Source organism: Podarcis raffonei, chromosome Z, assembly GCF_027172205.1.
Source record: "Podarcis raffonei isolate rPodRaf1 chromosome Z, rPodRaf1.pri, whole genome shotgun sequence".
Classification (NCBI taxonomy): domain Eukaryota; kingdom Metazoa; phylum Chordata; class Lepidosauria; order Squamata; family Lacertidae; genus Podarcis; species Podarcis raffonei.
The window spans coordinates 26,543,422-26,570,758 of record NC_070621.1 but is presented as its reverse complement, the minus strand read 5'-3'; the positions used below and the strand labels follow the sequence as shown (position 1 = coordinate 26,570,758).

At 41.6% G+C, this 27,337-nt stretch overlaps 1 protein-coding gene across 3 annotated transcripts; it reads left to right on the top strand.

Annotated features, from left to right (window-relative positions):
- Positions 1–902: 902 nt before the first annotated feature.
- VSIG1 (V-set and immunoglobulin domain containing 1) lies at positions 903–26,908 on the top strand. Of its 3 annotated transcripts, XM_053374158.1 has the most exons (9): positions 913–1,134; positions 5,523–5,637; positions 8,400–8,560; positions 11,695–11,793; positions 15,292–15,490; positions 21,381–21,542; positions 23,117–23,236; positions 24,028–24,166; positions 25,605–26,908. In XM_053374158.1, exons 2-9 carry the CDS (start codon positions 5,547–5,549, stop codon positions 25,795–25,797), a joined length of 1,164 nt encoding a protein of 387 aa, XP_053230133.1. In that variant the 5' UTR covers positions 913–1,134; positions 5,523–5,546; the 3' UTR covers positions 25,798–26,908. The 3 variants fall into 3 exon arrangements, with proteins under 3 accessions (XP_053230135.1, XP_053230133.1, XP_053230134.1); XM_053374160.1 differs by lacking the exon at positions 24,028–24,166 and having other exon boundaries at positions 903–1,134; positions 25,605–25,723; XM_053374159.1 differs by lacking the exon at positions 11,695–11,793 and having other exon boundaries at positions 916–1,134.
- Positions 26,909–27,337: the final 429 nt, after the last annotated feature.

The window sequence follows — 27,337 nt, the reverse complement described above, 5'->3', positions numbered from 1 at the left end:
CTTTCTTTCTTTCTTTCTTTTTCTTTCTTTCTTTCTTTCTTTCCATATGTGGTGTGGGTGGGTGCGTGCAATTTGTTCCTTCTTACTGCAGTCAAGGGCTATGTACTCTGTTCACTGGTCCTTAAACTAGCAGACAGGTAAGTTTTAATGTTGCACAACAGAGAAATCCAATGCAACAGCTGCAATTGAGGAAACTCTTTATTAATTCCCTTGGGCAACCACATTCCACGGGCAAAAAAACTTTCACCAACAGAACAATTGTACCAATACTTAGCTCTACATGGGTTGCAACCTTTTATTATAATGATGATGGGCAAGATATATGCTAAATGTCATACTGGAATGTAAAATATATTCAGTTTCATGTTTGTTTGTGGTGCATAGGATATAGATAAATGCTTGCAGGAGAGTGGAGCAAAGGGAAGTTTTGTTTGTGTGCCCCAAACAGTACTAGAGTTCCTGTTCCAGGCTGGCTGGAGTCCTGAGCAGAAATACTCCTGAGTAGACATACTCAACCTGTTTGCCATTCTTGAGAACATAAAAAGAGCTTTGCTGAGTCAGAAAAAAGCAACCTGTTTGTCACAGTGACTCACGAGAAGCCTTTGTAAAGCCCAGAGCAGAGCACGATTGCAGTTGCTCTCCAGCAGCTGCTGCACACCAGCCTTTGAATCCTGCCGCTCATCCTTGTTAGCAAACTCAAGTGATAAGCGCTGAATGAAACAGGCCCAAAGCAAGGCTATCTGATAAACATTGGAGCATCTGTGTGCTTGGAGGAACCGTGACGTTTGCAAACTATACTCTGCCCTTGTTTCATAATCAACTTTTGCGGATGAACACTTAGCATGTCACAATTGTTCCATAGATATGTATTGTCAGGGTCAGTTTATTTAGTCTACAAACCATGAAATAGTTACAGTACTGCGCAAGGTTATCAAGAAGAAGAAGAAAAACACTATACGTAAGAACAAAAAAGAGTGCAGCATCCTGTTCATTTAAGGGACAAACAGACGCTGAGTGAAACCCACAAGCCAAACTGCAGCACAACTGCACTCTTGGCTCCTGTGGTTTCTTTCCAGCCTCTGGTCCTCAGAAGCACTCCTCATGCGATAGTGGAGACAGACCGTATTCATCAGGGTTAGTAACCACTGGCTCTTTCTTTCTTTCTTTCTTTCTTTCTTTCTTTCTTGCTGCTCTTCACCCTAGGGTCCCAGGGAGGGTTATGGCATTAAAAGCAGTATTAAAAAATAACTTAAAACAAGTTATCCGCCATAAATTTATCTAATCCTCTTTTAATGCCTCCCCCCTGTACTATTAGCCTTGAGTCTGCCATTAAAACTGAAATATAATATTTATGTGGGGTATGTATTTTATTTGTTTTTGTAAGTAACTTCAAGACATTGTGGGAAGTAACAACGGAACAAATGAATTAATTTATTAAGGTGGCTGCAAACACATGCTGCAACTGGCTTGTCTGTGAAATGCCATGGGTTGAACCCAATTAAGTTCAACTCAGAACAGACCTAATTGAAATTAATGGACTGAATAGTCATGCCTATCAATTTCCATGGGCCTACTCTGATTAGAACTAGCAGTGTCTGCATGTGGATTAAGGGCCTTAGTTTTCTCCTAGGTGAGAGTGCCCATGCTTTTCTACTTCTACAGAAGGCTCACTGTATTTGCATTTAGTGTATAAATGTAGGTGACTAAGTACTGGCCTTTTCCGTTTGTTTGGTGTTGACTCATGTGTTAACATGCACTGCCTGGTACTGAAGCTAATTTTCCAGCCTATCTTGAGATAGTGTTTCCATGCCACCAGCTGCATATTCTCAAATGTGTATTGCAGGCACCAGCTAATGTTCCTTGTTAATGCCTTGCACTAGCAGCTGGAGAAAGCCTTGGCTGGTAGAGAGTCAGTTTCAGAAAATAATGATTTGGGTCTGTTGATGACGCAGCATTATTTCAAGAGAGACCTAGGGTTTGGAAGGGGGGCAACGTATTCTATTCATTAGGCAGACCTCATAACTTCTGTTTGGCTGAGGGTTCTGAGGCAAATATCAGCTCCTTTCCAACCTTAATTCCTTCCTTCCCGCCAACTCTATGAAGACCAGAAAACCAGGGTAGAGATTTTACTGCATAATCCTAACCAAACCTACTCAGAGCTAGCTTCTATTGAATAGAGAGGTGTTGAATTCTGTGTAAGTCTTATTGAAAGTGGAGTTTAGACTGCAGCCTTAATGTTTGAATTCACTAAGCTAAAAGCAAAAATATTACATAGAAACAAATGTATCATATTTTCATGTTTTACAGTAAATTTATGCATTCTCCTTTATAAGCATGAATGGAGACACTTCATTCTTAGAGTATTGGCAAAGAAGATAATGAGCAATGATTTAACTTGGGCTGCAGCCTGCAAACTTAACAGATAGTAAGCTTCACTGAACTTAGTGGGACTTACATAGTTATGTACAGGAGTGTGCAATTGGCACAATATATTTTGGCACCTGAGACGAACCACAAATTGGCATGCCCTCCAAGTGTCCCAATTTTCCAGGGACAGGAATTACAGAAACCATCTTGGTTTCTGATTTGACCCTAGAATGTCCCTGTTTTTCTTTTTCTTTCCCTCCATGTTTCAGAAAACAATTTAAAGTGGCATGGGGGAGGGGGCGTATGTGTGTAGATACTGAAAATAAAATGCCTGCACTAAATAAAGGAAATCGTGACGCTGACATTTACTGAGAAGTAAGTCGCACTGAGTTCAATAGGATTTATTCTCTGGTATGTTCCTGATCATTCTCAATTTCCGTTGTTGTTTTTGGTGTTGTTCCTACTAGTAGTATATCCCACTTTTTCCCTGGCAGTGATTCAAGGCAGCTTATAGCTAAAATTTTAATTTCATTCCTTTTGTCTGTGGAAGGTGTTGTACACGATCCATTACCTCACACATTTTTTCCTCTACAACAATCCTGTGAGGTAGGTCAGGCGGAGAGCTTTTAATTGGCTCAAGGTGACAGAAGTATATCAGAAGCTTCCTGACGTAGAATAGGATGTTCCTATTTTAATTGGAGAAATGTTGGAGGGTGTGAAATGGCATCTCCCCACTAGAGAGGAAGGGACGAGTGAAGCTCTACATCAGGGAGAAGGGGAAGAATGAAATCCACCTTACCTGGCTATTTATTTCTCCCTCAGGCTTCTCCATCTGAAATTCCTCTCTCTCTCCCCCCCCCATGCCCCCATCCATTTGGGTCCTCAAACATTCTAACTCCAGGGCCCACTTGAAAGGGCTGAAAATTATTAGACCACAAAACAGCAGTGCAGGGGCATAGCCAGTTACAAAATGTTGGAAGATGTTCGGTATAATGCGCTCTACGTGGGGCTACCTTTGAAGGTGACCCGGAAACTACAACTAATCCAGAATGCGGCAGCTAGACTGGTGACTGGGAGCAGCCGCCGAGACCATATAACACCGGTCTTGAAAGACCTACATTGGCTCCCAGTACGTTTCCGAGCACAATTCAAAGTGTTGGTGCTGACCTTTAAAGCCCTAAACGGCCTCGGTCCAGTATATCTGAAGGAGCGTCTCCTCCCCCATCGTTCTGCCCGGACACTGAGGTCCAGCTCCAAGGGCCTTCTGGCGGTTTCCTCACTGCGAGAGGCCAAGTTACAGGGAACCAGGCAGAGGGCCTTCTCGGTAGTGGTGCCCGCCCTGTGGAACGCCCTCCCATCAGATGTCAAAGCGATAAACAACTACCTGACATTCAGAAGACATCTGAAGGCAGCCCTGTTCAGGGAAGTTTTTAATATGTGACATTTTAGTTTATTTTTCATCTTTGTTGGAAGCCGCCCAGAGTGGCTGGGGAAACCCAGCCAGATGGGCGGGGTACAAATAATAAATAATTCTTCTTCTTCTTCTTCTTCTTCTTCTTCTTCTTCTTCTTCTTCTTCTTCTTCTTCTTCTTATTATTATTATTATTATTACCAGATCTCAATTACTAGACTGGGTAGGTCCCCCCCATCTGTTTGTTTTTCAAGGAATAGGTAGTGGCGAGACACAAAGCTCTGCTCAGACATAACTGTAAATCATGGGTTTAGTACTGCATCAGCCGCAGAGAACATCAGAACTGATGGCTAAATGTTGTCCTCTAGGCCTCTATTTCTGATCCTTGGGAATCTCTGCAGACTTTGTCCGCTCCCCACTCACACCATCTTTCCCCAGACCATAACCCTCACTGGCTTTGTTTCCCACAGTGCTTGAGAATGTCTGTTCCTGGCTGGAATATGTCCTTGAAATCTGATCTCTTGCTTGCCAGATAGGGGAATAGAAGGCCAGCGTGAAAACTAGCCTATTATTCAGTGGTAAAATTTGTATGAATTGTTCTGCCGGTCTTTACCTCTGGCTCCCAGAAAGTTGCCCAGAAGGGGATTTGGCTTTCTGGCTGAAAAAGGTTCTGCATCTACACAACCCTTGGATTGTTGGTATTAAACAGCAATCCCTGGTTCAGGTGAAATGTTAAACTGCCGTTAACTCAAATGAAAGGCAAAAGCTCCACCTTCTGGCCATACATGATGATGGGAGGATGCAAATTTGAGAGGATGGTAGGCTCATATTCACATACTGCTAGCCCATGGTTTGGGGTTACATCAGCCAGCAGCTATATCGATCTGGGGTTCAGGGCTCTAGAAAGGGGTGGTTGTTACCATCTGGAGTAAATAAACAAGGTACCCTTGTTTTGATAGTATATGATCATAGTAGAATTATCAGCCATGTTGGCCATCTGTAATGAATAGCTTTCACCAAAAACCACCTTAATTATGTTTTCTTTGTAAAAAAGAAAACCCCAGCCAAAATACATAGTATCTAAAGACTGGGAAATGAAACTCTGGGGTGGGGGGGCAGAATGTATTTCCCCTGGGCCAGACTTACTGGTTTTGCACTGTTTGTGTCTTTTCAATTATGCTCCCCCAAATTATTTTAATACATTATGGATGTTTTCCAGTGAATTTCAGACCTCTGGGGTCCAAATTAGGCAAAAGGTATAGCTCCAAACTGTATATTATGTGGGTTTGTTTTGTTTTTGTTTTTTGCTATTTTATACATAACTAAGGTTGGGTGTTTTTATTTCCCAATGAGAGCCTAGCTCATTTATTCACTCCAGATGGTAATGACCACCCTTCTTGGCCCATAGACTGTTTCTTCTGTTGGAATCTGTGTAATCAGTTAGAAGCTTGCATCTCAAGTGAAATGCAACTAAAATTCTGTACAGTAGCCACAGAAATGGTTTCTCATCATGAATAATGATGGTAAAATCTCGCCCTGTGTGCACTACAGAATTGTTGGGTTTATTATTAACACATATCCCAACAGCACACACCCAATGAAATGATTTCAGCTAAACAAATCATACAGCCAGCTACCCTGAGAACAGTCTTATGAATCTGATAAAGTTGAAAAACAAAAAAGTTTTATTGACTTACCAATACCTCTACCTGATAAAATGAAACTTAGAGCATGATTTTTTAAGTCCTCAGTTGGGATTTGCTGTTTCATGCAACAGCATCTGCGTCGCTTTCTCTCTGGGCCTGTGAAGACACCAGCAACCATGTTGAAGATACTTGTAATTCTAGCAGCAATCACAGGTAAGACTCATGCAATATAGCAGTTGAAATTAAACAAGAATGAAAGGGCTTATCTTTTTTGGACTGTGGTCAACACAGGCAATATATATTTTGGGATAGAGCTAAAGCAAAAATAATTTTTCCACAGCTTAAAGACTTCTTATACATTGATAACTGTGTGATTTTTTTCTAAACTGTTGAAAAGTATCTCTAAAACTCGGAGATTACTAATTCAGAGGGTGTTGGAGTACGTGGGAGTAAGATCCATTTAATGCAGTGGGATTTGTGAGTAGGGACGGAGAGATCTGTAGTTTCAGTTCTCAGTTTCTAATTTTTCTAATCTTAAATGCAGTTTTCCACATATTACAGCAATTTGACCATTACGTCAAATTTGACCACTAAGTCACATTTTACAGCAATTTGATATTTTTTAAGGTGCTTGTGAAAATTCACCAGACTTTAGTGTGAATTTCTTCATACAGTATATAGATATTTTTATATGCAGTTTTGATTAATGTACACAATTTCCACCAAACATTCATTTATGTATATTATTTCCACCAATTTCTTCATTTTTGCGCACAATTTCCTCTAATATATGCAGTTTTTGTAAGCATGTTTGGTTGGGTGAACTGCACTGCAAAATTCAGGTGTTAATTTTGAAGGATCACTGTGTTTCAGTTTGCATTTGAAAGTGTGTATTTGATAATCCTGGCCTGCTGAACTGAATTCCTCCTCCATCTCTATTTCTGAGTGGAATGGAAGACTGAACTACCTAATCACTAACCTATAATCTGGATCCAGAGAACCTGTACTGTATGTCTCATAGAAAACTGAGTTTCAAAAGTAGTTCGTGAAACGACACCAGTCAATTGTTATGAGGTGAAACATTTATACTAGGCTGGCACAAGCTCTCATGAATGCCCATGCCTTTTTAGACTTAAATATAATGCGGGTGGCGCTGTGGGTTAAACCACAGAGCCTAAGTCTTGCCGATCAGAAGGTCGGAGGTTCGAATCCCCGCGACGGGGTGAGCTCCCGTTGCTCAGTCCCTGCTCCTGCCAACCTAGCAGTTCGAAAGCGCGTCAAAGTGCAAGTAGATAAATAGGTACCGCTCTGGCGGGAAGGTAAACGGCGTTTCCGTGTGCTGCTCTGGTTCGCCAGAAGCGGCTTAGTCATGCTGGCCACATTACCCAGAAGCTGTACGCCGGCTCCCTGGCCAATAAAGCGAGATGAGCGCCGCAACCCCAGAGTTGGTCACGACTGGACCTAGTGGTCAGGGGTCCCTTTATCTTTATACTATGGGTTATATCCAAGTAAGGCCTCATCTACACTTCTGTTTGCTGCTTTTCTCTGGGAACATCTGCAGTATTGTGCTAAATGGCAATAGGGTTTTCTGCAGAATGCCGATTTCGCACAAAAGTGTGGGTTTTCTGGGGCAAAGTGGCATGGCAAAGGCAAAACCACTCAGATCTGTGCCCGTGGAAAGTGACTATAATAAATAAACAATATAAAATGCTTAGCCAAAATCAAGTCCCTTTCATTTGTGAACAATAAGTATCCTCCAGACCTGGAGGAATTTTATTCTATCTTCTATTTATATATGCCAGTGTTCTTTAGGTTCAGATTGGGTGGAAATCAGTTTCAAATTCCATATGGCCTTCTTGCACCTAGTCTGCCAAAATGGCACCACCTCAAAACATAATAAAAATGCACAGTATAATACAAAGGAGAAAAACGCCCAATGTAAATCTTCTAGAAGAGTAGCTGTATTGCAGCAAAAAGAACAAAGTTCTTATAAAATGACTAACAAACTTATTCTTGTAATGCCATAATAAAATGGTTAGTCTTTAATTGTTAGTCACAAGAATCTTTGTTCCAACATAAAATAACTGCGGAAGACGAGTCTTGCATCCTACCAAAGCAACGGAGTTAGGAATCCGCAGCCTGATGGACTTCCAAAAGCTACCCCGAGAAGCCATGCTTTAACTTGATGGGGCAAATAAAAAGAGCCAAGCATTCAAAGGATTCAAGGGACATGGGTGGCGCTGTGGGTTAAACCACAGAGCCTAGGACCTGCCGATCAGAAGGTTGGCGGTTTGAATCCCTGCAACGGGGTGAGCTCCCGTTGCTCGGTCCCAGCTCCTGCCAACCTAGCAGTTCAAAAGCACGTCAAAGTGCAAGTAGATAAATAGGTACCGCTCTGGCGGGAAGGTAAACGGCATTTCCGTGTGCTGCTCTGGTTCGCCAGAAGCGACTTAGTCATGCTGGCCACATGACCCAGAAGCTGTACGCTGGCTCCCTCGGCTAATGAAGTGAGATGAGCGCCGCAACCCCAGAGTCGGCCACGACTGGACCTAATGATCGGGGGTCCCTTTACCTTTGACCTTAAGCATTCAAAGCTGCTTTAAACTGAGTCAGGCCTAGCTCAGTGCATCATTTACATTGACTGGCAGCAGCTCTCCAGGGTTTCAGACTGGGGAAACTCCCCAACCTTTCTGGAGGTGTCAGGAGTTGAATGTAGGACTTTCTGCATGCAGAACAGGTGCCCTTCCCCTGAGCTACAGCCCTGCTCCAACCTTTCCAGAGAGCAGGGCATTTTATAAAGTTGATGCTACAGCCGAAAAGCCCCTACCCACATGCAGCACTTCACTTGGCAAACCTGGATAGGACCTTTGATCATGGTGCAATGGAGAGAACATATAGGAACATATGGGAACAGTGTATTACTTCCTTGGCTTCTCACAGCCTTTGATTGACCTGCTTGGCCTTGCTTTCCACAGGACCTGTGAGCTGTGTGATTGTGACTATGCCACAAACTGCTGTGAACACAACCGTTGGTGCGAATGTCACTCTTCTTTGCACATACAGAACGGAGATGTCGATATCTGGTTTGTTCATTCAGTGGAGTTTCTACAATCACATTTCGAAGAACCGTCCAATAGTAAGAAGCTTTAAGAAATATATCTATATAGCCATGTATTTAGTTATGTATCGCCTGCTACCAATAGCTTTGAATGCCAATTGCTGTTTTTGATGTAGTTTTAAGTTATTCTAAGGAAGGCCCAAATATTTCTTTAAAAATCGTTTTGACCTCACAGTAGTGGAGTTGTGCCCCTTACTGGGAGGGAGAGTGGGCAGGGCAAGGTGACATGGAGTTCAGTGTGGTGCAAACACACTGGCAGGGGCACCATATGGCTCCATTGGTGCTTTTGCACAATACAAACCTCCCAACTATCTCCCTCCCACCAGTGCGCAGCAGCAACTCTGCTACCAGGAGGTCAACTAAGTGCTGGCACCCTCCTGTCACTTCTGACCACCAGAGGATAAGATCAAACTGCTCTACTCAATAATTAAGTTTCCCTGGAAGTGGGTACATCCTTGGGACAGCAGGAGGAGACATAAACTTCGAACAGGGTTTAATCCTTAAACGTCTTGAGCAAAACCCCTATTTTTCTTCATCCTGGCAGCCACAAGATGAAGGAAGCATTTCACATGCGACCAGTAGTAGCCATTGGGGTGGAACGGGGTGGGGTGGGGATAGGCATTGCTTATGTGGCCTTCCAACCTGGGTTGCTCTGGTAACCAAGAGAGAGAAGGGTGGGGCAGCAGGGAAGGTGGGGTGGTGCAGGCCCACATCACGCTGACCTTCCCTCCCTTTTCCTCTCGGTTACTAGGATCAACCTCTGTGCTAGGAAGCCAGGGTAAACAGCTCTGCCCCACCCTGCTTGCTCTCCCATGTGACACAGCAGCGAATCTTGGTTCACAGCAGGGAGCTACTTCCATATGTCATTTTACATGCCTTCTTTTTTTTAATTCCACCCTTAAATATACCCTTAAATACTTGAAGCTGCTCTGACTTGAGGGCAGTGGCTGCAAACTTGTTGTATTGGGGAATGGTCCTATTGGCTACTTCCCTGTATCTCACTTTACTGGCTACTGATTCTTATCACATTCTGGTTGCAATCCTGCACACACTTCCCTGGAAGTAAACCCCATTGAACTCAGAGGTGCTCATTTCTCAGAAGACATGCCTAGGATTGTGTGGTTAGTTTACCAACCAAAGAATTCCATATGCTAGTCCAAGGCAACCACTCATCTCCCTCGTGCTCTCCTATGCCTTCAGGTTGTGTACTTCCATTCAAAGAGCAACTGGGTCTGTTCAACCCAATATACAACCCAATATTTTAATATGATCACCCTGTGAGCACTGCTTGATAATTTTTGCCATGGTCCGCCACAGAATCAGGCCAGACACAGAAAACAATACTCTGGAAGACTTTGAATCTGTGCACAGGGACTCATGCCATTGTGAACCAGGGGGCAGGATCTTCAGATGTCATGGGATGGAGCCCCATATGCAAAACTCTGATAGGCAAGGGGTCAGGAGATGGAACTACAGATGCCCACAAATATGGTGAAAAAACAGGGTAGGGGAATAGGATTGTTGTGGTGTCATTTGGTGGGATTCCTGTCTCTATTTTCCACTGGAAATAATGGAACAACCATTATTGGGTTGGGGAGGGGAACAACCTATTTGATGCAAGATTTTCTCTTTCAAAATGCTGAGTGTGTTTTGCAATAGCATTTTAAAATAATTCTGCTATGAAATGCCAAGGCTAACATCCAAAGGTTGTAATATGATTTAAACTTGCTCTCCTGAGGTTTAGATGGAAGGGCTTCAGCTCAGAGGTTGAGTAGGTATGTTGCATGCAGGAAGTTCCAAGTTCAATCCCAGGCAACTCCAGGGAGAGCTAGTTAAAACAACAACCCTGGTTCGAGTCCTGAATAGCGGCTTCCAGTCAGCCTAGACAACAATGAGTTAGAATCTCCATAGAGAGCGAGAAGGTAATAAGTTAGATCAGTGGTTCCCAAAGAGGGATTGGGATTACCTGGGTGCTGGGGTTACCTGGCAGGACACTAAGAGCCAAGGGGGTGATAGGAACGTGGGCCCCTATGCGCACATTGATCACCTATTTATGACCAGGCTAGAACCTAGTACAAAACCCCTCTCTCGCTTTGTATTTAAATTTTACTTTTATTATCTCTTTCAAAGCTATTTACTTTGGTAGTGTTTGTTTGTATTTATGCTTCTGAAATGTCACAAGTAACAAGATAGCCGATTATTGACAATAGCTACTGATTTTCTTATAAATTAGCTACTGTACATCTGCACTAGGTGATGTTTGTATATGTTTGTTAAGTAGTTATATATAACTATTCTGCTATAATTTCCTTCACCCTTAAGCTTTCATGAGTAAAAATGCCTAAAAATATTTTTCATGCAGTATTCTTTGCTGTGCATTCTTTTTTCAACTACAATATTATATCAGAGTATATATTTATTTGTGCATATTTCGTTTTCCTGGGGAACTACAGCTATTAAAAAGTGTATTTTTAAAAAAAACTGAATATAGCTTATGTTGACGCTGACATCTTCAAATGGTATAGCTACAATTCAATGTTTATTGATCGTGCCATGAAAATATTTAATCAAAAAGGAATGTAATGTGAATGTATTAATTTAATTGAACACTTAATTTGTCCTTTATGACTATTACTGCTACTGTGTTGAATTTTTATTCTGTTATTATCTTTCTTAGTGAGTCATGCAAACCACTATTCTGAATAATGCTTCTTGTAGGGTAGGGGCATTGTTGATGATCTTATGGAACCAGGATGGTGGTGGCCCCAAAAGTATGGGAAGCACTGAGCTAGATGGACCAATAGCCTGACTTGGCATAAGGAGCTTCATATGTTCCTCTGCAATACTATAATCCCGCTATGAACCATGACATCATACCTGTAACCTCCCTAATTTAGATGGCATATTATGAAACCTTTCTTTCCAACATGATTGATTACTTCCTTTGGGAGAAGATACCAGGTTAAGCTAGCAAGCTTCCATGTCTATCTGATGCTTTAGAAATTATGAATGCCTTCATACTTGGACTTGTCCCCTCCCTCTTAATGATAATCAAACACACAGAGGAAGGGCTGTAGGTCAGTAGGCAAAGCATCGGCTTTGCATTCAAAAAGTCACAACTCATCTCTCAGCCCATTTCTACTCAAATGCAGCTTTCCCCGTGCCACCTTATTGATGAAAAGACCATCGATCATTGTCAAATGATGGTGTACCTAACAGATGCACGGGGAAGGTGTAGCTGGCTTAATAAGGTAAGGCAAACCTCTTCTTCTACAGCATCTCAAGTCCGTCTTTGGATATGCACCTCTTCAAGTTCTCTCCATCACTTTCTGCTGTTTGCTTCTTGCATCCACATAATCCCTGCTCTTAGTTCATCCACCCATCATCCATGACATCATCCCCTTGGTCTTTTGCAATTGTAGCATCTCCATACTAACACTGCTTTGTTCCATCAGCCTGAGTCGCCTCTTGCCACCGATTCTGCATATGTCCATTTTAAACGCGTCCTTTTCCACTATATTTGTAACTTTTGATCTCTGTCATATCTAGTTATTAGTTTTTCTGTATTTGAATGATATTACTAAAACTGCATGCTCCATGGCATGTTGTGTTGTTCTTAAGCTGTTCATGTTTCTCTGTGTCATGGTCCAGTTTTCTGCTCCATAACACATGACAGGTAATATGCACATATTTAAACTTTAGCTTTCTAAGGAAATGTTCTTATTTTTCATTATGAAACTGAGTTTTCCAAAGGCTGCCCATTATAACATATTACTTTGATATCTAGCATTGTTATTTATGTTCTTCTATATCCTATTTGCAGGTTTCTGGAGTTAGGTTTTCTCAAATATTAGCTCTAACCTTCTTCCTCACACAGTCTTAAGATTGCATTTCAGGATTAATCTTCATTTTGTTGCAGCAAGTCCTCATGTGACAGAATCAAAGTTCCCCAGTTGATTAGTTCAGTTGGGATTTGAATATTAAAGTACTTAATACAGTACCAGAACAATCTGCAGTCAAGGACTCAGCTATCCTTTGAAATTCGCACTTTTTGTGATGTGGTTCGGCAACCAAGCAATATGTACAAAAATGTGTATATTGGGGCAACTGGGTATATAAATGCATATATTAGTGGAAATTACGAACATGCATTCAGGGGAACTGCTTGCAAAAATGTGTATATTAGGAAAAATGTCATTAAAATGCTGATGATTTCTCATGAGGATTTTTTTTTTGGGGGGGGAGGTTGGGAGTGAACTACTGCAGAAATGTAGAGAACTGAATTTAAGACTGAGAAACTGAAATTGACAGATTTGGCAGATGCTAAAAAGGGAAATAATCCAAACTCACTTCTATATCTTTTAATCCTCTAATCCAAGAGAGGCAGTAGATGTTCTGAACTGGTGCCTGGGTATGGTAGTAGACTGGTGGAGGACTAAGAAACTCAAGCCAGGAAAGATGGGGCACTGTTGGTGGGTGGTTAACAAAACACTTAGTGGGTGGGGGTTTTTTGTTTCGTTTTGTTGGTGGGTGGTTCATCTGTACAGTTTTGTGGTGTTCAACTTGCCATTGATGGAATTGCACACCTCCTAAAGAGGTAGGCTCATAGCCTTGGGGATGCTCTTGGATCCAGAATTGTCACTTGAGCATCAGGTGTCCTTGGTAGCAAAGAGTGTCTTTTTTCAGCTTCAGGAGATTCACCAACTATGACCATGTTTGGACAGATATAACCTTGCAATAGTTATCCATGTTCTAGTAACCATGATGGGTGTATAGGTGATGGACCGTGCAAGCAGGAGGTCAGTAGTCCCAGTGGTCCAACCAGACAGGAAGTTTAGGCAAAGCAGGATCAGCACATTAGAGAAGGCTTTACAAGTGGGTTTTGTGACCATAGCTAGTGATCCTGCAGCTGAGGCAGAACATACGAGTTCTCTCAACAGTGTCCTGGTGCAAGTGCCAAATTTTATAGCTTGGGCCTCACCCTTCACCCCTTATATCTCTCAGGAAAGAGTAGAGTTGCTGGCAGAATTAGCTGATGGTCAGATTTTGACCATGTTGAGTTCTCTGTGTAGGAGTCAAGCCTTCACTTTTCTGTGAATCTCTCTCCCATAAATTTGGTATTGTTTTGCTTTTAAGGAATGTGTTCTCTTTTATCATTGAGAGGCAAGGTGAGGTGACCATCTCAGGAGGCACAAGAGCAGCAGATCCCATTGTAGATCTTTATCTCCCCCCTCCCCTTGTTCCTGATGTAGATCTTCCCTCATACTTTCTTCCCTGACAGGATGGTGGCACTATTTTGTGGTTCACCTCAGGTGCCAAGATGTCTTGGGCCAGCCCTGCTGAGAGGGTCGCAAAAAAAATTCTGGCCTCAGTGCAGATCAGGAGAGAGTTTTCTGCTGGCTTCTTGAAAGGGAAAAAAAAACGTATTTGCATTTTAATTGTACTTTTAAAAAGTGTTGTATCTTTTCTTTTTGCACTGAATGTTAATTGATCTGAGGCCATAATAAACAATTCTTCTTCCAGGAGTTAAAGCCTTTGGTTTTAGAAGAAAACAAGGCCTTTGGTGGCCAAGTACCCTAAAATTATTCACATAGTTTCATTTCAGCTAGGGCTTTTCCAGATTACCCCGTTTAGTGAGCATTTGCCCTGATTGGCTTGCCCAAATATTGTGCAGAGGTAAGATTATATCTGGTCTTTACTGAGCATTTGTTCAGAATTGTTTGTAAGTAGGTTATATGACAATGAGCATTTGTGCTGATTTGATTTTCGTTCACCCCACACATTTCAGTGCATTTTCCCATTAATTTCCAAACTGCAACACACACACACACACACACACACACACACACACACTTAAAAATATTGTGAGTGTGCTAGAGTGACAAAGCTTTTGGTGTGAGATTGAATCATTCCTGCAGAGTGACATTCTGGGGGCACCCTTATACCATTTTCTAGTTCCCTGTGACTTTTAAATCTTTCCATTTCACTCCTTTTACTTGGGAAGGAGATGCAATGTTGCATAGAACAGCCCCAAGCAACAGCTTTCATTTGTGTGACCCTTTTTTGGGGGGGATGTTACTTATTGCAGTAACCAACCGCCCTTGGTAGTTTTAGGGTGCAGCCTGTTTTCAATCAACGGCAGTGTCTAGATAACATTGAGGATAAGCAATAGTCAGCATCTATTTGCATGAGTGGTTCTTTGAATACAATCAAGCTGATCTGTAAAGTAAATAGAATGATTTTGCTGCTGGGTGACAGGGATTGATCATTATAACTTAGAATCATAGAATCATAGAGTTGGAAGAGACCACAAGGGCCATCGAGTCCAACCCCCTGCCAAGCAGGAAACTAGTAGAAATTATTGGTCCATTTTGCACTCACTTTATTTTTCATGACGTTTTGCAAAGCAGCTACACTGATCAATGTGACATTGGCAATTGGCAACTCGATGCCAGAATTATGGAAAAGTCCTGTGTCAATGACACAGCTCAGCAACAAAAGCTCAACAACTTTTGCGTCTGGAGTTTCACTTTTTGAAATATAGCAACCCTAAAATATGTGCTGTGATCACGTGGAGCTCAAAAACATGACTCTAGTTTTACTCTGTTTACTTGAATTTACAACTGTTTTACTCTATTGAAAGATAACAGAGATACTGGAAGTAAATTTAAAAAAAACAAACAAACAGAAAATACAAATGTCTTATTTCATTACTATGACTGTGATTGACCTTAAATTTTGTGCTACAGATTTATTATCGGCAGGGATCCATTTCGAATTCTTATGGACGGTTTCATGGTCGCATTCGAGCCGCCACCGGACTAGGAAATGCATCAATAACCATCTTAAACATGCAGGCATCGGATTCTGGTATTTATACCTGTGAAGTTTTCAACCCTGAAAACCCAAATACCCAGGGTGAAAAAACAATGTCTGTCAGCGTACTAGGTATTTATTTATTTATTTATTTCTTCTTCATTCCTGTTGATTTTGTACACTATGTTGAATTTCAGACTCAGCGTTAACAGATCCTAACTGGAAAACTCCTGATCAGGGCTCCAGCCAGTTGTTCCCTGGCATTCCAGTCCCCTGGTTTTCATGTTTCTTTTCCAGCTGATATATAGCATTCTAGGTGTATAGCACATCCAGTTTTTCTTGGACTATTTTGGAGGCAGGGGCAAGTGAGTTCCTCCTATGGTTGCTCAAAGAACGATGTTTAATTCTTTGAGTTTCTGGTTAATGCATGTGTTACTTTAAACCACAAGAGGGTACTGTTTGGATAGCAACCTAGCTAGCACTTGCTTGTAATCTTTGCTTTGCGTAAGTTAACTTCACCCTTAAAAGCTGAGCCATTTTGTTTGCTGCTCTCTCCCAGCAATATGTCTGTCACTTTCTCTCTCTTATCTCTACGTATTCTGTAAATAGCTCCTGCATGAGTAAAGCCTTTAACTCCACAGATTTTAAGTTCTTATTCCAATACAATTCATCCAAACTGCAAGGTCTGCTAACACCTTGTAGTTCTGAATACCTTGGGAATTTTACCAAGCATGTTGTTACCTCTCACTTGTTTTTCAGTTGCCTTGTTTTGGCTCCATGTCTGTTGTCTGTTGTAATAAACTGAAACTGAAACCTGTGGCCCTGCAGATGTTGCTGAACTACAACTCCCATCACCCCTGCATTGGCCATGCTAGCTGGGGCTGATGGAAACTGATTTAAAGCCTGGGGGCCACATTATTTTCTAGGCAATCTTTTGACTGCAAGAGGCACAGCCAAAATGTTAGAACAACATGGTTCTAATGGGTGATCCATGGCTCTTTCACATGCATTTTTTTTTTTACTGAATTTTAAAAACCTGCTCTGCTGACTCTCGATTGTTGCTACACTGTCAGTTTTATGTGAGTTTTTTTAAGTGTTTTTACTGGGTGACTTTCATCATAAGTGGCTTTGGATATTTTTTTACAGAGAAGTGCCTTATCATTATTGTTATATATTCATACAAAGGAACTCAGTTCTCCTGAGTGCCAGCCATTATGTTAGGCAAAGCAGCACCACCTATATGGGGAAGAAATGTCAGATGACTTGAAGGAACAAAGGTTTGCAGAAATAATATAAAAATCTTTAGTGACCACCCTGCCCAAACCCCATCCTAAAAGGTGGTGGTGATGGTAGCCCCCTGAAGCAGTGGAGGGTGGTTTCTCAGGGCAAATGGGGCACTGCCCCACCAACCTCAGTCTTAGCCAACCCTGGCATCTGTCTAACTTCTTCATTACAACCACTCAGGGTCAGTGTTGCTCTTGCAGAACCCATCAAGGAGGAAGATGGGGACAAAACTAGACTTAGTTGGCTCTGCCTGTCACTGGCTCTGGCTCCTCCTATTGCTTGGGCTTCCTGCCTCCTTCCTTACCAGCTCCATATATGCAAATAAATCTATTTTACTGTTCAAGGGCTAAAGTAGTTTTTTGGGGGGATATACTGTTATATACATATATATGTTATATATAAATATTTAAAAGTCATAATTTTTAACCATGGGGTTAAAAATTTGGAACTGGAATATTAATGGGATGAACAATAAAAAAAAGAGGAATAAAATTGAACAATTTTTGAAAAAGAAAAATTTGGATATTATTTGTTTGCAAGAAACGCACGTGGCTAGAAGACACAAAAAAATTCTAATTAACAAAAGATTAGGGAATGAATTTGAATCTTCAGATAAAGAAAAGAAAAGAGGGGTGGTATTGTATGTTAAAAATAAGATTGAAGCCAAACAAATCTTTAAGGATGATGAGGGAAGGATGATTGCGATTCGAATCAATTGGCAAGGAGAAAATCTGGTCGTAGTGGGGGTCTATGCACCAAATGGTAACAAAACTGAATTCTTCGAAAACCTAGAAGAGAAATTATTCGAGTACATGGATCAGAAAATTATTTTAATGGGAGATATGAACGGGGTGGCTTCCTTAGAAATGGATAGACGGAGAGAAGGAGCAAGCAAAGAAGGGAAATTACCAAAATCTTTTTTTTCAATGGTAAAAAATTGTAACCTGATAGATATCTGGCGGTTTAGACACCCATTGGATAAACAATTCACTTTCTATTCGGAACCAAATCAGTCGATGTCACGGTTAGATCAGGTCTGGATTTCAAGTGAATTGACACCAAGAACCAAACAAATAGAAATTAGACCCAAAGTAATTTCAGACCATAATCCGATTGAATTTGAGTTGGAGAGTTTTGAGAAAAGAACTTTTAGATGGAGATTAAATGAATATCTTTTAGACGATCAAAAAATTGTAGAAAATGCACAGAAGAAGCTAACAGATTATTTTGCTGATAATTGTGATAAAGGAACAAAGAGTAAAGTGGTTTGGGACGCGAGCAAGGCTGTAATAAGAGGTTACTTCATCCAGCAGAATGCAATTAAAAACAGGAATAGAGAGAGAGGAAAAGAGGAAATTTTAAAGCAGATAATGGACAATGAACAAAAATTAATTAAGAAACCTAACTGTCGGAAAATAAAAGAAAAGATCAAAATCTTACAAGCCCAGTTTGCCACAATAATAAATAGAGAGGTGGAATGGAATATTAAGAGATTAAGACAAAGGAACTTTGAATTCTCAAATAAACCAGGCAAGTGGCTTGCGTGGCAAATTAAAAAAAGGAAAGAACAGAGCACAATAAATAAAATTACAGTAGAGGGAGAAGAAATAAGCGATCCAAAAGGAATCAGGAAAGAATTCTTGGACTACTATAGAAGCCTTTACAAAAACAAGGAGAGAAACAATTTGAGGAGAATAGAGAGATTTCTGAAGGATAAAAGGGTGCAGAAAATCCCAACAGATAAAAAACAACAATTGAACGCTCCTATTGAAACAGAAGAGATAGTAGAAGTAATCAAAGAATTGAAGAGAGGAAAAGCCCCAGGACCTGATGGATTCACTGCGGGTTATTACAAAGAGATGAAATCCATCTTGGTGAACCCACTGAAGGAGGTTATGAATAACATCCTAAGAGAAGAAGAAATTCCGGAAACATGGAAAGAGGCATATGTTACATTTATTCCAAAACAAGATGCAGATCCAACCCAAGTCAAAAATTATAGACCGATTTCACTGCTGAATATAGATTACAAAATCTTTGCAGGAGTTCTGGCGAGGAGGATGAAGATTTTGTTATCAGAAACTATCCACAAAGACCAAGCGGGTTTTCTTCCTGGCAGGCAGATGAGAGACAATATAAGGAACATAATTAATATGTTAGAATATCTGTCTGCCAGGTATGACAAACAAGCTATAATGATGTTTGTGGACGCAGAGAAAGCATTCGATAATGTGGCATGGGACTTTATGCTGAAAAATTTGGAATATATGGAAGTGGGCAAAGATTTTTTTAATGGGATAAAAGCAATTTATAGGGAGCAGAAAGCTAAATTGATCATAAATAATGTAGTAACGGAAGAAATAAAGATACAGAAAGGAACGAGACAGGGTTGCCCACTTTCCCCACTTCTATTTATAACGGTGCTAGAAGTCCTTCTGAATTCAATTAGGCAAAACAAAAAAATAAAAGGAGTAACAATCGGTCATAATGAGTACAAAATTAAAGCATTCGCAGACGACTTGGTAATAATGACTGAAGATCCCATAACTACAATTGAAGAAATCTTAAAGGAAATAGATCTGTTCGGAGATGTGGCAGGCTTCAAACTAAATAAGAAGAAAACGAAAATGATAGCCAAAAATATGGATCAGAGGGTAATAGAAACAATTCAACAACAGTCACAGATAGAGGTGGTTAAAAAAGTTAAATATCTTGGAATTTGGGTAACCCCTAAAAATATAGACTTATATAAGAACAATTATGAAACAGTGTGGAAAGAAATCAGAAAGGACCTAGAAGTGTGGGGAAGACTAAAACTGTCATTTTGGGGAAGGATTAACACAATTAAGATGAATGTGCTACCAAGGTTGTTGTTTCTATTCCAGACCATTCCAATAATTAAGGGGAATGGAGTCTTTAAGGAGTGGCAAAGGGTGCTCTCAAGATATATTTGGCAGGGCAAAAAACCGAGAATTCAATTTAAATTGTTAACAGATATAAGAGAAAGAGGAGGTTTTGCCCTGCCAGATTTGAAATTATACTATGAGGCATCATGTCTTTGCTGGCTGAAAGACTGGGTCAAGTTAGTGAACAATGAATTGCTAGATCTGGAGGGTTTCGACAACAGGTTCGGTTGGCACACCTACTTGTGGCACGGAAAAAGGAAAGTACATAAGGGATTCGAAAACCACATCTTTCGAGGCCCACTAATTGAAATATGGGAAAGGTACAAAAACCTGTTGGAGCCTAAAGTTCCACACTGGTTATCACCTCTTGAAGTGTTAAGTGTGAAAAAGATTAATATGAGAAGTAACTGGGTAACATACAGCCAATTATTAATTAAAGAAGGTGGGAAATGGAGATTGAAACCTTATGGGCAGGTTAAAGAACTAGTATTTGATTGGCTACAGTATTTCCAAATAAATGCAATGTTTAAAGAGGACAACAAAGAAAGAGGATATGTGGATAAAGACTCTAAATTTCAGACGGAAATTATAGACAATGATGTGAAAACTTTATCTAAAATGTATAAGATGTTGTTAGATTGGAATTTAGTAGATGAGGAAGTCAAGTCCGTTATGATTCACTGGGCTAGAGATGTGGGCCATAGTATACAATTTGAAGATTGGGAAAAACTGTGGAAAGATGGATTAAACTTTACAGCATGTACGACAATAAAAGAAAATGTCATGAAGATGTTTTATAGGTGGTATATAACACCTATAAAATTATCGAAAATGTACAAGGTTTGTAATAAGTGCTGGAAATGCAAAGACAAGGAAGGCTCCTTCTACCACATGTGGTGGGAGTGTAGAAAAGTGAAAGAATTCTGGGAAAAAATATATATCGAACTCAAGAAGATCCTAAAATATACGTTTTTAAAGAAACCAGAAATCTTCCTATTGGGGATACTAGGGAACGAGATACAAAAGAAGGATTGTAAATTTGTGTACTACGCGGTTACAGCAGCAAGGGTAACGCTAGCCCAGAAGTGGAAACAGCAGGAAATACCAACGGTGGATGAGTGGAGAGCAAAATTATTAGACTACGCGGAGTTGGATAAATTGACAGGAAAGATTAGATATTTAAGAGACCAAAAGTTCATTAAGGATTGGGGAAAATATGTAGATTACCTGGAATATATAAGTGAGGGACAAACAACGTTAAGGGGATTTAAAGAAGCATTGTGAAAGACGAAGAGTTATTGACTAAAGGGAATAGAAGAGAGAGATATATATATTGTCAATATAAGCTAGGAAATGCGTAATCTTAATTATTACCACGAATGATTTACGGACAAGCTGAAGGAAGTCTTATAAGAGATGGAAATGTGAAATATCTGATGTGAAACATGTAACGTGTACTATTTTTTTTTTCTCTTCTTTTCTTTTATTTTCTTCTTATTTTTTTTTTGTCTATCTTTATTTGTAAATCAATAAAATTTAAATTTGAAAAAAAAAAGTAGTTTTTTGGGGGGATATACTGTTATATACATATATATGTTATATATAAATATTTAAAAGTCCTGTGTTTTTCTTTCGTATTGCTGAATTAATTTATTTGTTTTGGTGATGTAAAACTTATAAAACATCTAATAAGTGATTTAATTTTTTTTAAAAAATAAAGTTTTACTTCTCGGCGATAGTTCTAGAATAACTAGGACAGGGCGTATTTATAATGATGCCACAGATTTCAGGGAGAACTTCACTGATCTGCCTTTTCTGCTGTTGTTTTCTAGTCCCCCCCTCCAAGCCTCACTGCAGCTTTGTTCAAGATAAGGAGGCTGAAATTGGCCACGCCATCACCCTTTTCTGCTTTTCTGAAACGGGGATGCCTGAACCTATGTATCTCTGGCACAGAGTATCAGGAGATTCAGCCGTACACGTGACAGGGAACTACAGTAAGTAATATCTGTGTATTAAGTTATGTCGGCAGGACCGGCCCTCTTAACTTGGTTGTGCAGCAATGCCTGCAAAGCAACAGCAACAGTTTCCATTGAGATCTGGCATGCATTGCAATATCTTGCGAGATTTTAGAGAGATCTCACTGGAAGCTGGTGCCACTGCTGGTAACACTTCACCACCAGTGGCAGTGCCTCTGGGCCTTCCGCTGCCTGAGGTGACTGCCACACCCTGTGAAATATACTCAGAGTCGAGAGTGGATTTCATGGTCTTTATTCAGCTCATAGTGGTAAGGAGGAATTGAAGTTCCCCCAGGATGTCTGCTTTATATACATTATTTACACAATGGGCCCTACGTGATTGGCTAATTCCAGGATTTTCCTGTAGGCCAATCAGGTTGTGGATTCACTTCCACCTGGAGCTGGATTGGGTGGCTCCTGCGGACCACTCATACTCTGCATTGTTCTAGGACCAATCAGACTGCTGCATTTTGGATCCTATTGTTGTGGGACCAATCAGACTGCTGCATTTTGGATCCTATTGTTGTAGGACCAATCAGACTGCTGCATTTTGGATCCTATTCAACTCAGTACATAACACCCTGCCTTAGGTATGGGCTGGCTCTGAGCATCAGAAATGGGGGAACTGTAGCCTCCAGATGTCATAGGATTTCAGCTGCCATCATTGGGTCATGCTAGGCAGGGTTGATTTGGGCTAGAGTCCAAGCACATCTGGAGGGCCACATGTTCCCCATCCCTGATTTAGGCAATATGCAAAGCCTGATGTGGTGGCTTAAAGAGGATACCTGAAAAATACCGGTGGTTGCCTGAACTCTTGAGTAGCAAGAAGCTTTGGGTCATCTGGGATGAATAAAGCAGGGTGGCACTGTGGTCTAAACAGAATGATTGGGGTGGGGGGGGTTCCTGCTACAACCCCAAAAGGAAGAAAACCAAAAAGAAGAAGAGAGGGCACTGGTTTGCATAGGATGTGCACATGCTGATTTATATGCATAGATGCAAATTTAGAAAGAACGACTGTAATATAAAAACAAAACAAAACATCTCCCTCTAGTGGGGAAAACTGTACTGCAGTTCCTTTCATGCCTCCTCTGTCTGTTGTCCAGAAGCGAACTCCCAGTGGGCCACTGCCTCGGCCCCTCATGCTCTCCCTTCTTAGGGACTGGACAACCATCCAAACAAAGAGTTCAGTCCTGCATGGTGCTTCTTCACCAACAAATTCCCTGCAGACCCTTTTCTCCCAACCCACAGCCCGTGCTGATTTTGACAGGTGGGCAGGACCACTCACCTATCAGTCACTGGATGTCATCACGACATCAGTGGATTGACAGGCAGCTGACCCCACCTTGAACTTACCTTCCCTGGTTCTTCCCTTTCCTTTGTGCATCATGCCTCTTGTACACCTGAGGTTGTGCAGCTGAGGGCAGGGACCTTCTTATTAATGATTTTTGTAAGCTGCTTTAGCAGCCTTTTTGACTGAATGGGGTAGGGGTGGGAATGTATAAATGTCTTAGGTAAACAAATTAAACCTCAACTTCTCTCTCGTTTTGTTACAGTTCCTCAAAGTGGTCGCTTGGTAATAGGAAACCTGACAAAATTTGAAGAAGGCTACTACCGTTGCACAGCTATTAACTCTCTTGGAAACAGCACCTGCCAAATCGACCTCACTACAAAACGTAAGTTTGCTATAGTTATGTCAACCTTTTCATTCTTTATATTTGGAATAGCTATTCAGTGAAATTCCCAAATATTAGCTGCTCCAGGATGTCTGGGGCTGACACAAGACCTGAGCTGAACAGGTGCTTTGCATGGTTTCAAGAACAACAGAACAGACACAGGAAAAGACACATTTAAAAGATGTGGTGCTACAGCCGGGGATGGCAAACTCAGGCATCTGCCAAGAATGCACATCCCACTGACAAAAGCCTCCTGAACCTGCTGCACTGAACAGGCAGGCTTGCTGAGGGCGGGAGGGGGCCGTGGAGGGTTGTCCAGGGCCCCTCCAAAACCTTGAGCTGCCACTGGTTGAAACTGTTTCTCTCTGCTGAGTTGCTGAAAGAACATCAATTGCTGCTGACCTGAAAGGAAATGTGGAGTCAGAATCATTTCCAGCTTTTGTTAACCTACTCAAAACGTTCAGTTGCCAAAGAATAATAATAAAAAGGAACCGTCCCAACACCAACAACATTCCAGGCTGTGTTCCAGCTAGCTAGTCATAAACAGCAGGGAAGGTTAAATATGTTCTCCTAACCTTCCTGTTGAGGGGCCAGTGCCAGAAGGTGGTGAGGTCAGGCATCTGCTGGGGTCCCAAGATCAGCAATGGGCCTGCTGCCCCAACAGCACCACCTTTCTCGCTTTGCAGGGAGCACACCTGAAGAAGGCGCGCATCGGCTTCTCAGTGTGCATTGCTTCTAATCTGTGAAGTTCATTCCATATATTAAATGAGTTGGCTTCCCTATTCTTTCAGATTCAGAAGGTGGCATTATTGTTGGAGCATTAATTGCAGCAATTCTGGCAGCTGCTCTGATTGGTGTAATTGTTTGGGTTGTAGCCTCAAAGGAGAAAGAAAAGAAGAAAAAAGAGAAAGCTGCAATCAGTGAAATGCAGTAAGTTGGGCATGGGGAACCTCAGCTTTGGGGGCTCAGCTTTGCAGCTCTCCAGGTTTCTCTGTCTGGCCCTTGTAGCTCCCCACTGGCCACGATCCATTCCCACTGGCTCCGCTCCATGCTCTTCCCCAGTTCTTTTCCCTGGCTGAAATATTTATTTGAACTGTAGTAATGGTTCCTGCTTGCACATATGTATGTGTACAGAAACCTGACATATTTGTGGTTGGAATGAAGCCTACTATACAAAGGTTCAAAAAGAGTCATAACAACTGCTCCACCCACTTTTATTCTGGCCCCACCCAACACTGGCACACAATTCCCCTGGAACATTGCCCATGAGGCAATGTGTCCCTCAGGCTGAAAAGGGTTCCTCACACCTGCTGTAAAAAAAGGTAAAGGTAAAAGTCCTCTGGATGGTTAAGTCCAGTCAAAGGCGGCTATGGGGTTGCGGCGCTCATCTTACTTCATGACAAGGGAGCCAGCGTTTGTCCACAGACAGCTTTCCAGGTCATGTGGCCAGCATGACTAAACCGCTTCTGGTGCAACGGAAGACCGTGACGGAAGCCAGAGCGCACAGAAATGCCGTTTACCTTCCCACCGCAGCAGAACCTATTTATGCACTGGCATCTTTCGAACTGCTAGGTTTGCAGAAGATGGGACAGAACAATGGGAGCTCACTCCGTGGATTTAAACTGCCAACATTCCAATCAGCGAGCCCAAGAGGCTCAGTGGTTTAGACCACAGCGCCACCCGCTGTAGTTGTTGCCTGCATGGGGTAGGTAGGGCATTGCTCTAAGTTTGCTTCAGACATGATGGGCTATATCCGCCGTCTGTCTGCTAGAACAAGGGCTCTTCTGCGAATAGACAGGTGAGTTCTAATGCTGTGCAACAGAGAAATCCAGCACAACAGCTGGGCTAGCAGAAACTTATTGTACAACAGGTTGCTGGTGACTTTATTGCAGAATAGGCTTTGCAATCAGCTTTTGCATTCTGTTGCACTACAACATTCTGCTGAAGCAAAACATTTCGCTTGCAGTATACACCAAGGTACTATAACTTAGCACTGTGTTGGACACAACCCTATAATTCTGTCTTCTTATAGCCATTGTAGCTGTGCAGCTTGTTGAGTTGTTATCTTCAAAACCATGAGCCATCTGAAAAATGTGATGGGGTTGGGGAATAAAGGAAAAGGGAAAACTATTCCTAGAGACACCTGTGCTTTAATTGATTTGGCTACTACTTCTACTACTGCTATTATTTATTTAATTTTTATACTGCCCTATACCCAAAGGTCTCAGGGCAGTTCACATAAAATATCAAATTCATAAAATCTTAACAAAACCAACAACCAAATAAGAAAACCCCCAAAGCTACTACAACCTTCTCTGTTTTGCATGAAATTTCTGAATACTAATGCTCTTACTTTGTTGTCTTGCAGGACTGTGGCTCATAAAGAACCACTGAATGTTGCCTACGCTGCTGTGCCCAGCCAAGAAAGTGCCCCAGTGGCAGCTGTTCCACCAAGCAAAGAATCCAATGAGACCAGTGAATACAGCACCCCAGAGGAGGCTGAGGTTGCTACCATGCCTGAGAATGCGACACAAGAAATGGAGCGCCAACCAGTTGCCTAAATTTTCCTCACAACGTTAAGGGAACCCAACAGCAACTTGTCCAGAAACAAATTTATAAAAAGCACAACCATTTTAACCACTTCCCCCAGTGCAGCAAGGGCTTCTACATGCAGGTCCCCTTTTGGATCAGGACCTGCATGCACAAAAGGCTGCTCAGCGTGTGACTCCCTTGGCTGTATGTGAACATCCAGGACCCAGAACCATGCATGGCAGCTTTGTCCCCTGGTCTGGGCCTGCATGCACACTGCTGCACAGTATCTATCTCACCTCCCCACCCCCTTCTCCTCCAGCAGGTTAGCAGTACTGGTCATCTTTTCAACTGGTGTGTAGGTTTCAGAATTGGAGCACAGGTCTTTAAGGAGTTAGAGACCCCATGCTTTCAAACAGCTAAAGAAAGGCAGGTACTATTCCTTTAGCACACGTATTGCAAACGTTGCACCTATGCTCTTGAGGTCTTGCCTTGGTACCCACAAAACCTCTGACCTCTCCCCTTCACTGTCTTCTTGGTTATGAGGTGGTCAGGGTGGCCACCTTTCCCCCCCTCCCCTTGGAAAAGTACACAGAGCTGAAGGAGGAAGTTGGAAGAGCAGCCCTCTTCTCCACTCCTTCAATCATCTCTATAGTACTTTCCAGGCTCAGATTAATTCTACTGAAATGCCCAGAGTCTGGAGCCCATAGCACACACTTAAAAATGCAAGTGTACCCATGGCTTAAGGTTGGCAACCCCTACTTTTAAGATATATGTAAAAATCATATTTTTAAAGCACTTACAATGCTGTGCCGATATATTATTCTTTTGCATTTTCCTTATTAAATGGAATGAGATGTTTTAGGCTCTAAAACAACTATAGCTCTTCCACAGCTCACAGCTTAAGTTATTACTCAGAATAACGCTATCCTAGAACTATCTGCCAAACTACATTTTTCATCCTACATAATAACTGCACTTACTATGGGGATGATCAAAAGCAGCTTGCATCCAGCTCTGTCTTGCAATGGGCCTTCTCAGTCCCAACTTTCCTAAAAGCAGCTCATTGAGCCTCCTCTTCCAATCACAGGGAACTTCAGAAACATCCTCCTGTGCAACAGCTTCTCTGAGAAAAACATCCTCATGGAATACAGCATTAACACCCTGTGTACCCATGCATTCATGTATTTTTCTTTGTTCCCATTAAAAACTGCTAAGGTTTCATTTTGTATCATAGCTCTCAACCAAATATCCTTTAGAGCAAATGCTGGAGGACAATGAGGACTTGTTTCAAGTTAAGGGTATCTAAACTTCACCGCTGAATTTGCCTGCATCAATCCCACCCCAGTTTTATATCTACCCCGCCCCTGCCAAGTGATGATAAATAGGCAAGGTAAAGATTGCTGATATGGTTTCTAAATATTGGATAGAGTTTAACACCGTGGAACATCTAGCTTGGGCTATCTGATAAAATTATGGTGTTCAATTTGCACCCATGTAAACTTTTGAGGGATGCGGGTGGCGCTGTGGGTTAAACCACAGAGCCTAGGACTTGCCAATCAGAAGGTTGGC

What these genes read in the sequence shown, in the direction of transcription:
- VSIG1 (XM_053374158.1), top strand. Translation starts at nt 5,547, where the DNA reads ATGCAACAGCATCTGCGTCGCTTTCTCTCTGGGCCTGTGAAGACACCA. An exon ending in GGTGTAGCTGGCTTAATAAG is followed by an intron (nt 11,794 to 15,291) that starts GTAAGGCAAACC and finishes TTTGTGCTACAG; the next exon opens with ATTTATTATCGGCAGGGATC. An exon ending in AATCGACCTCACTACAAAAC is followed by an intron (nt 23,237 to 24,027) that starts GTAAGTTTGCTA and finishes CTATTCTTTCAG; the next exon opens with ATTCAGAAGGTGGCATTATT.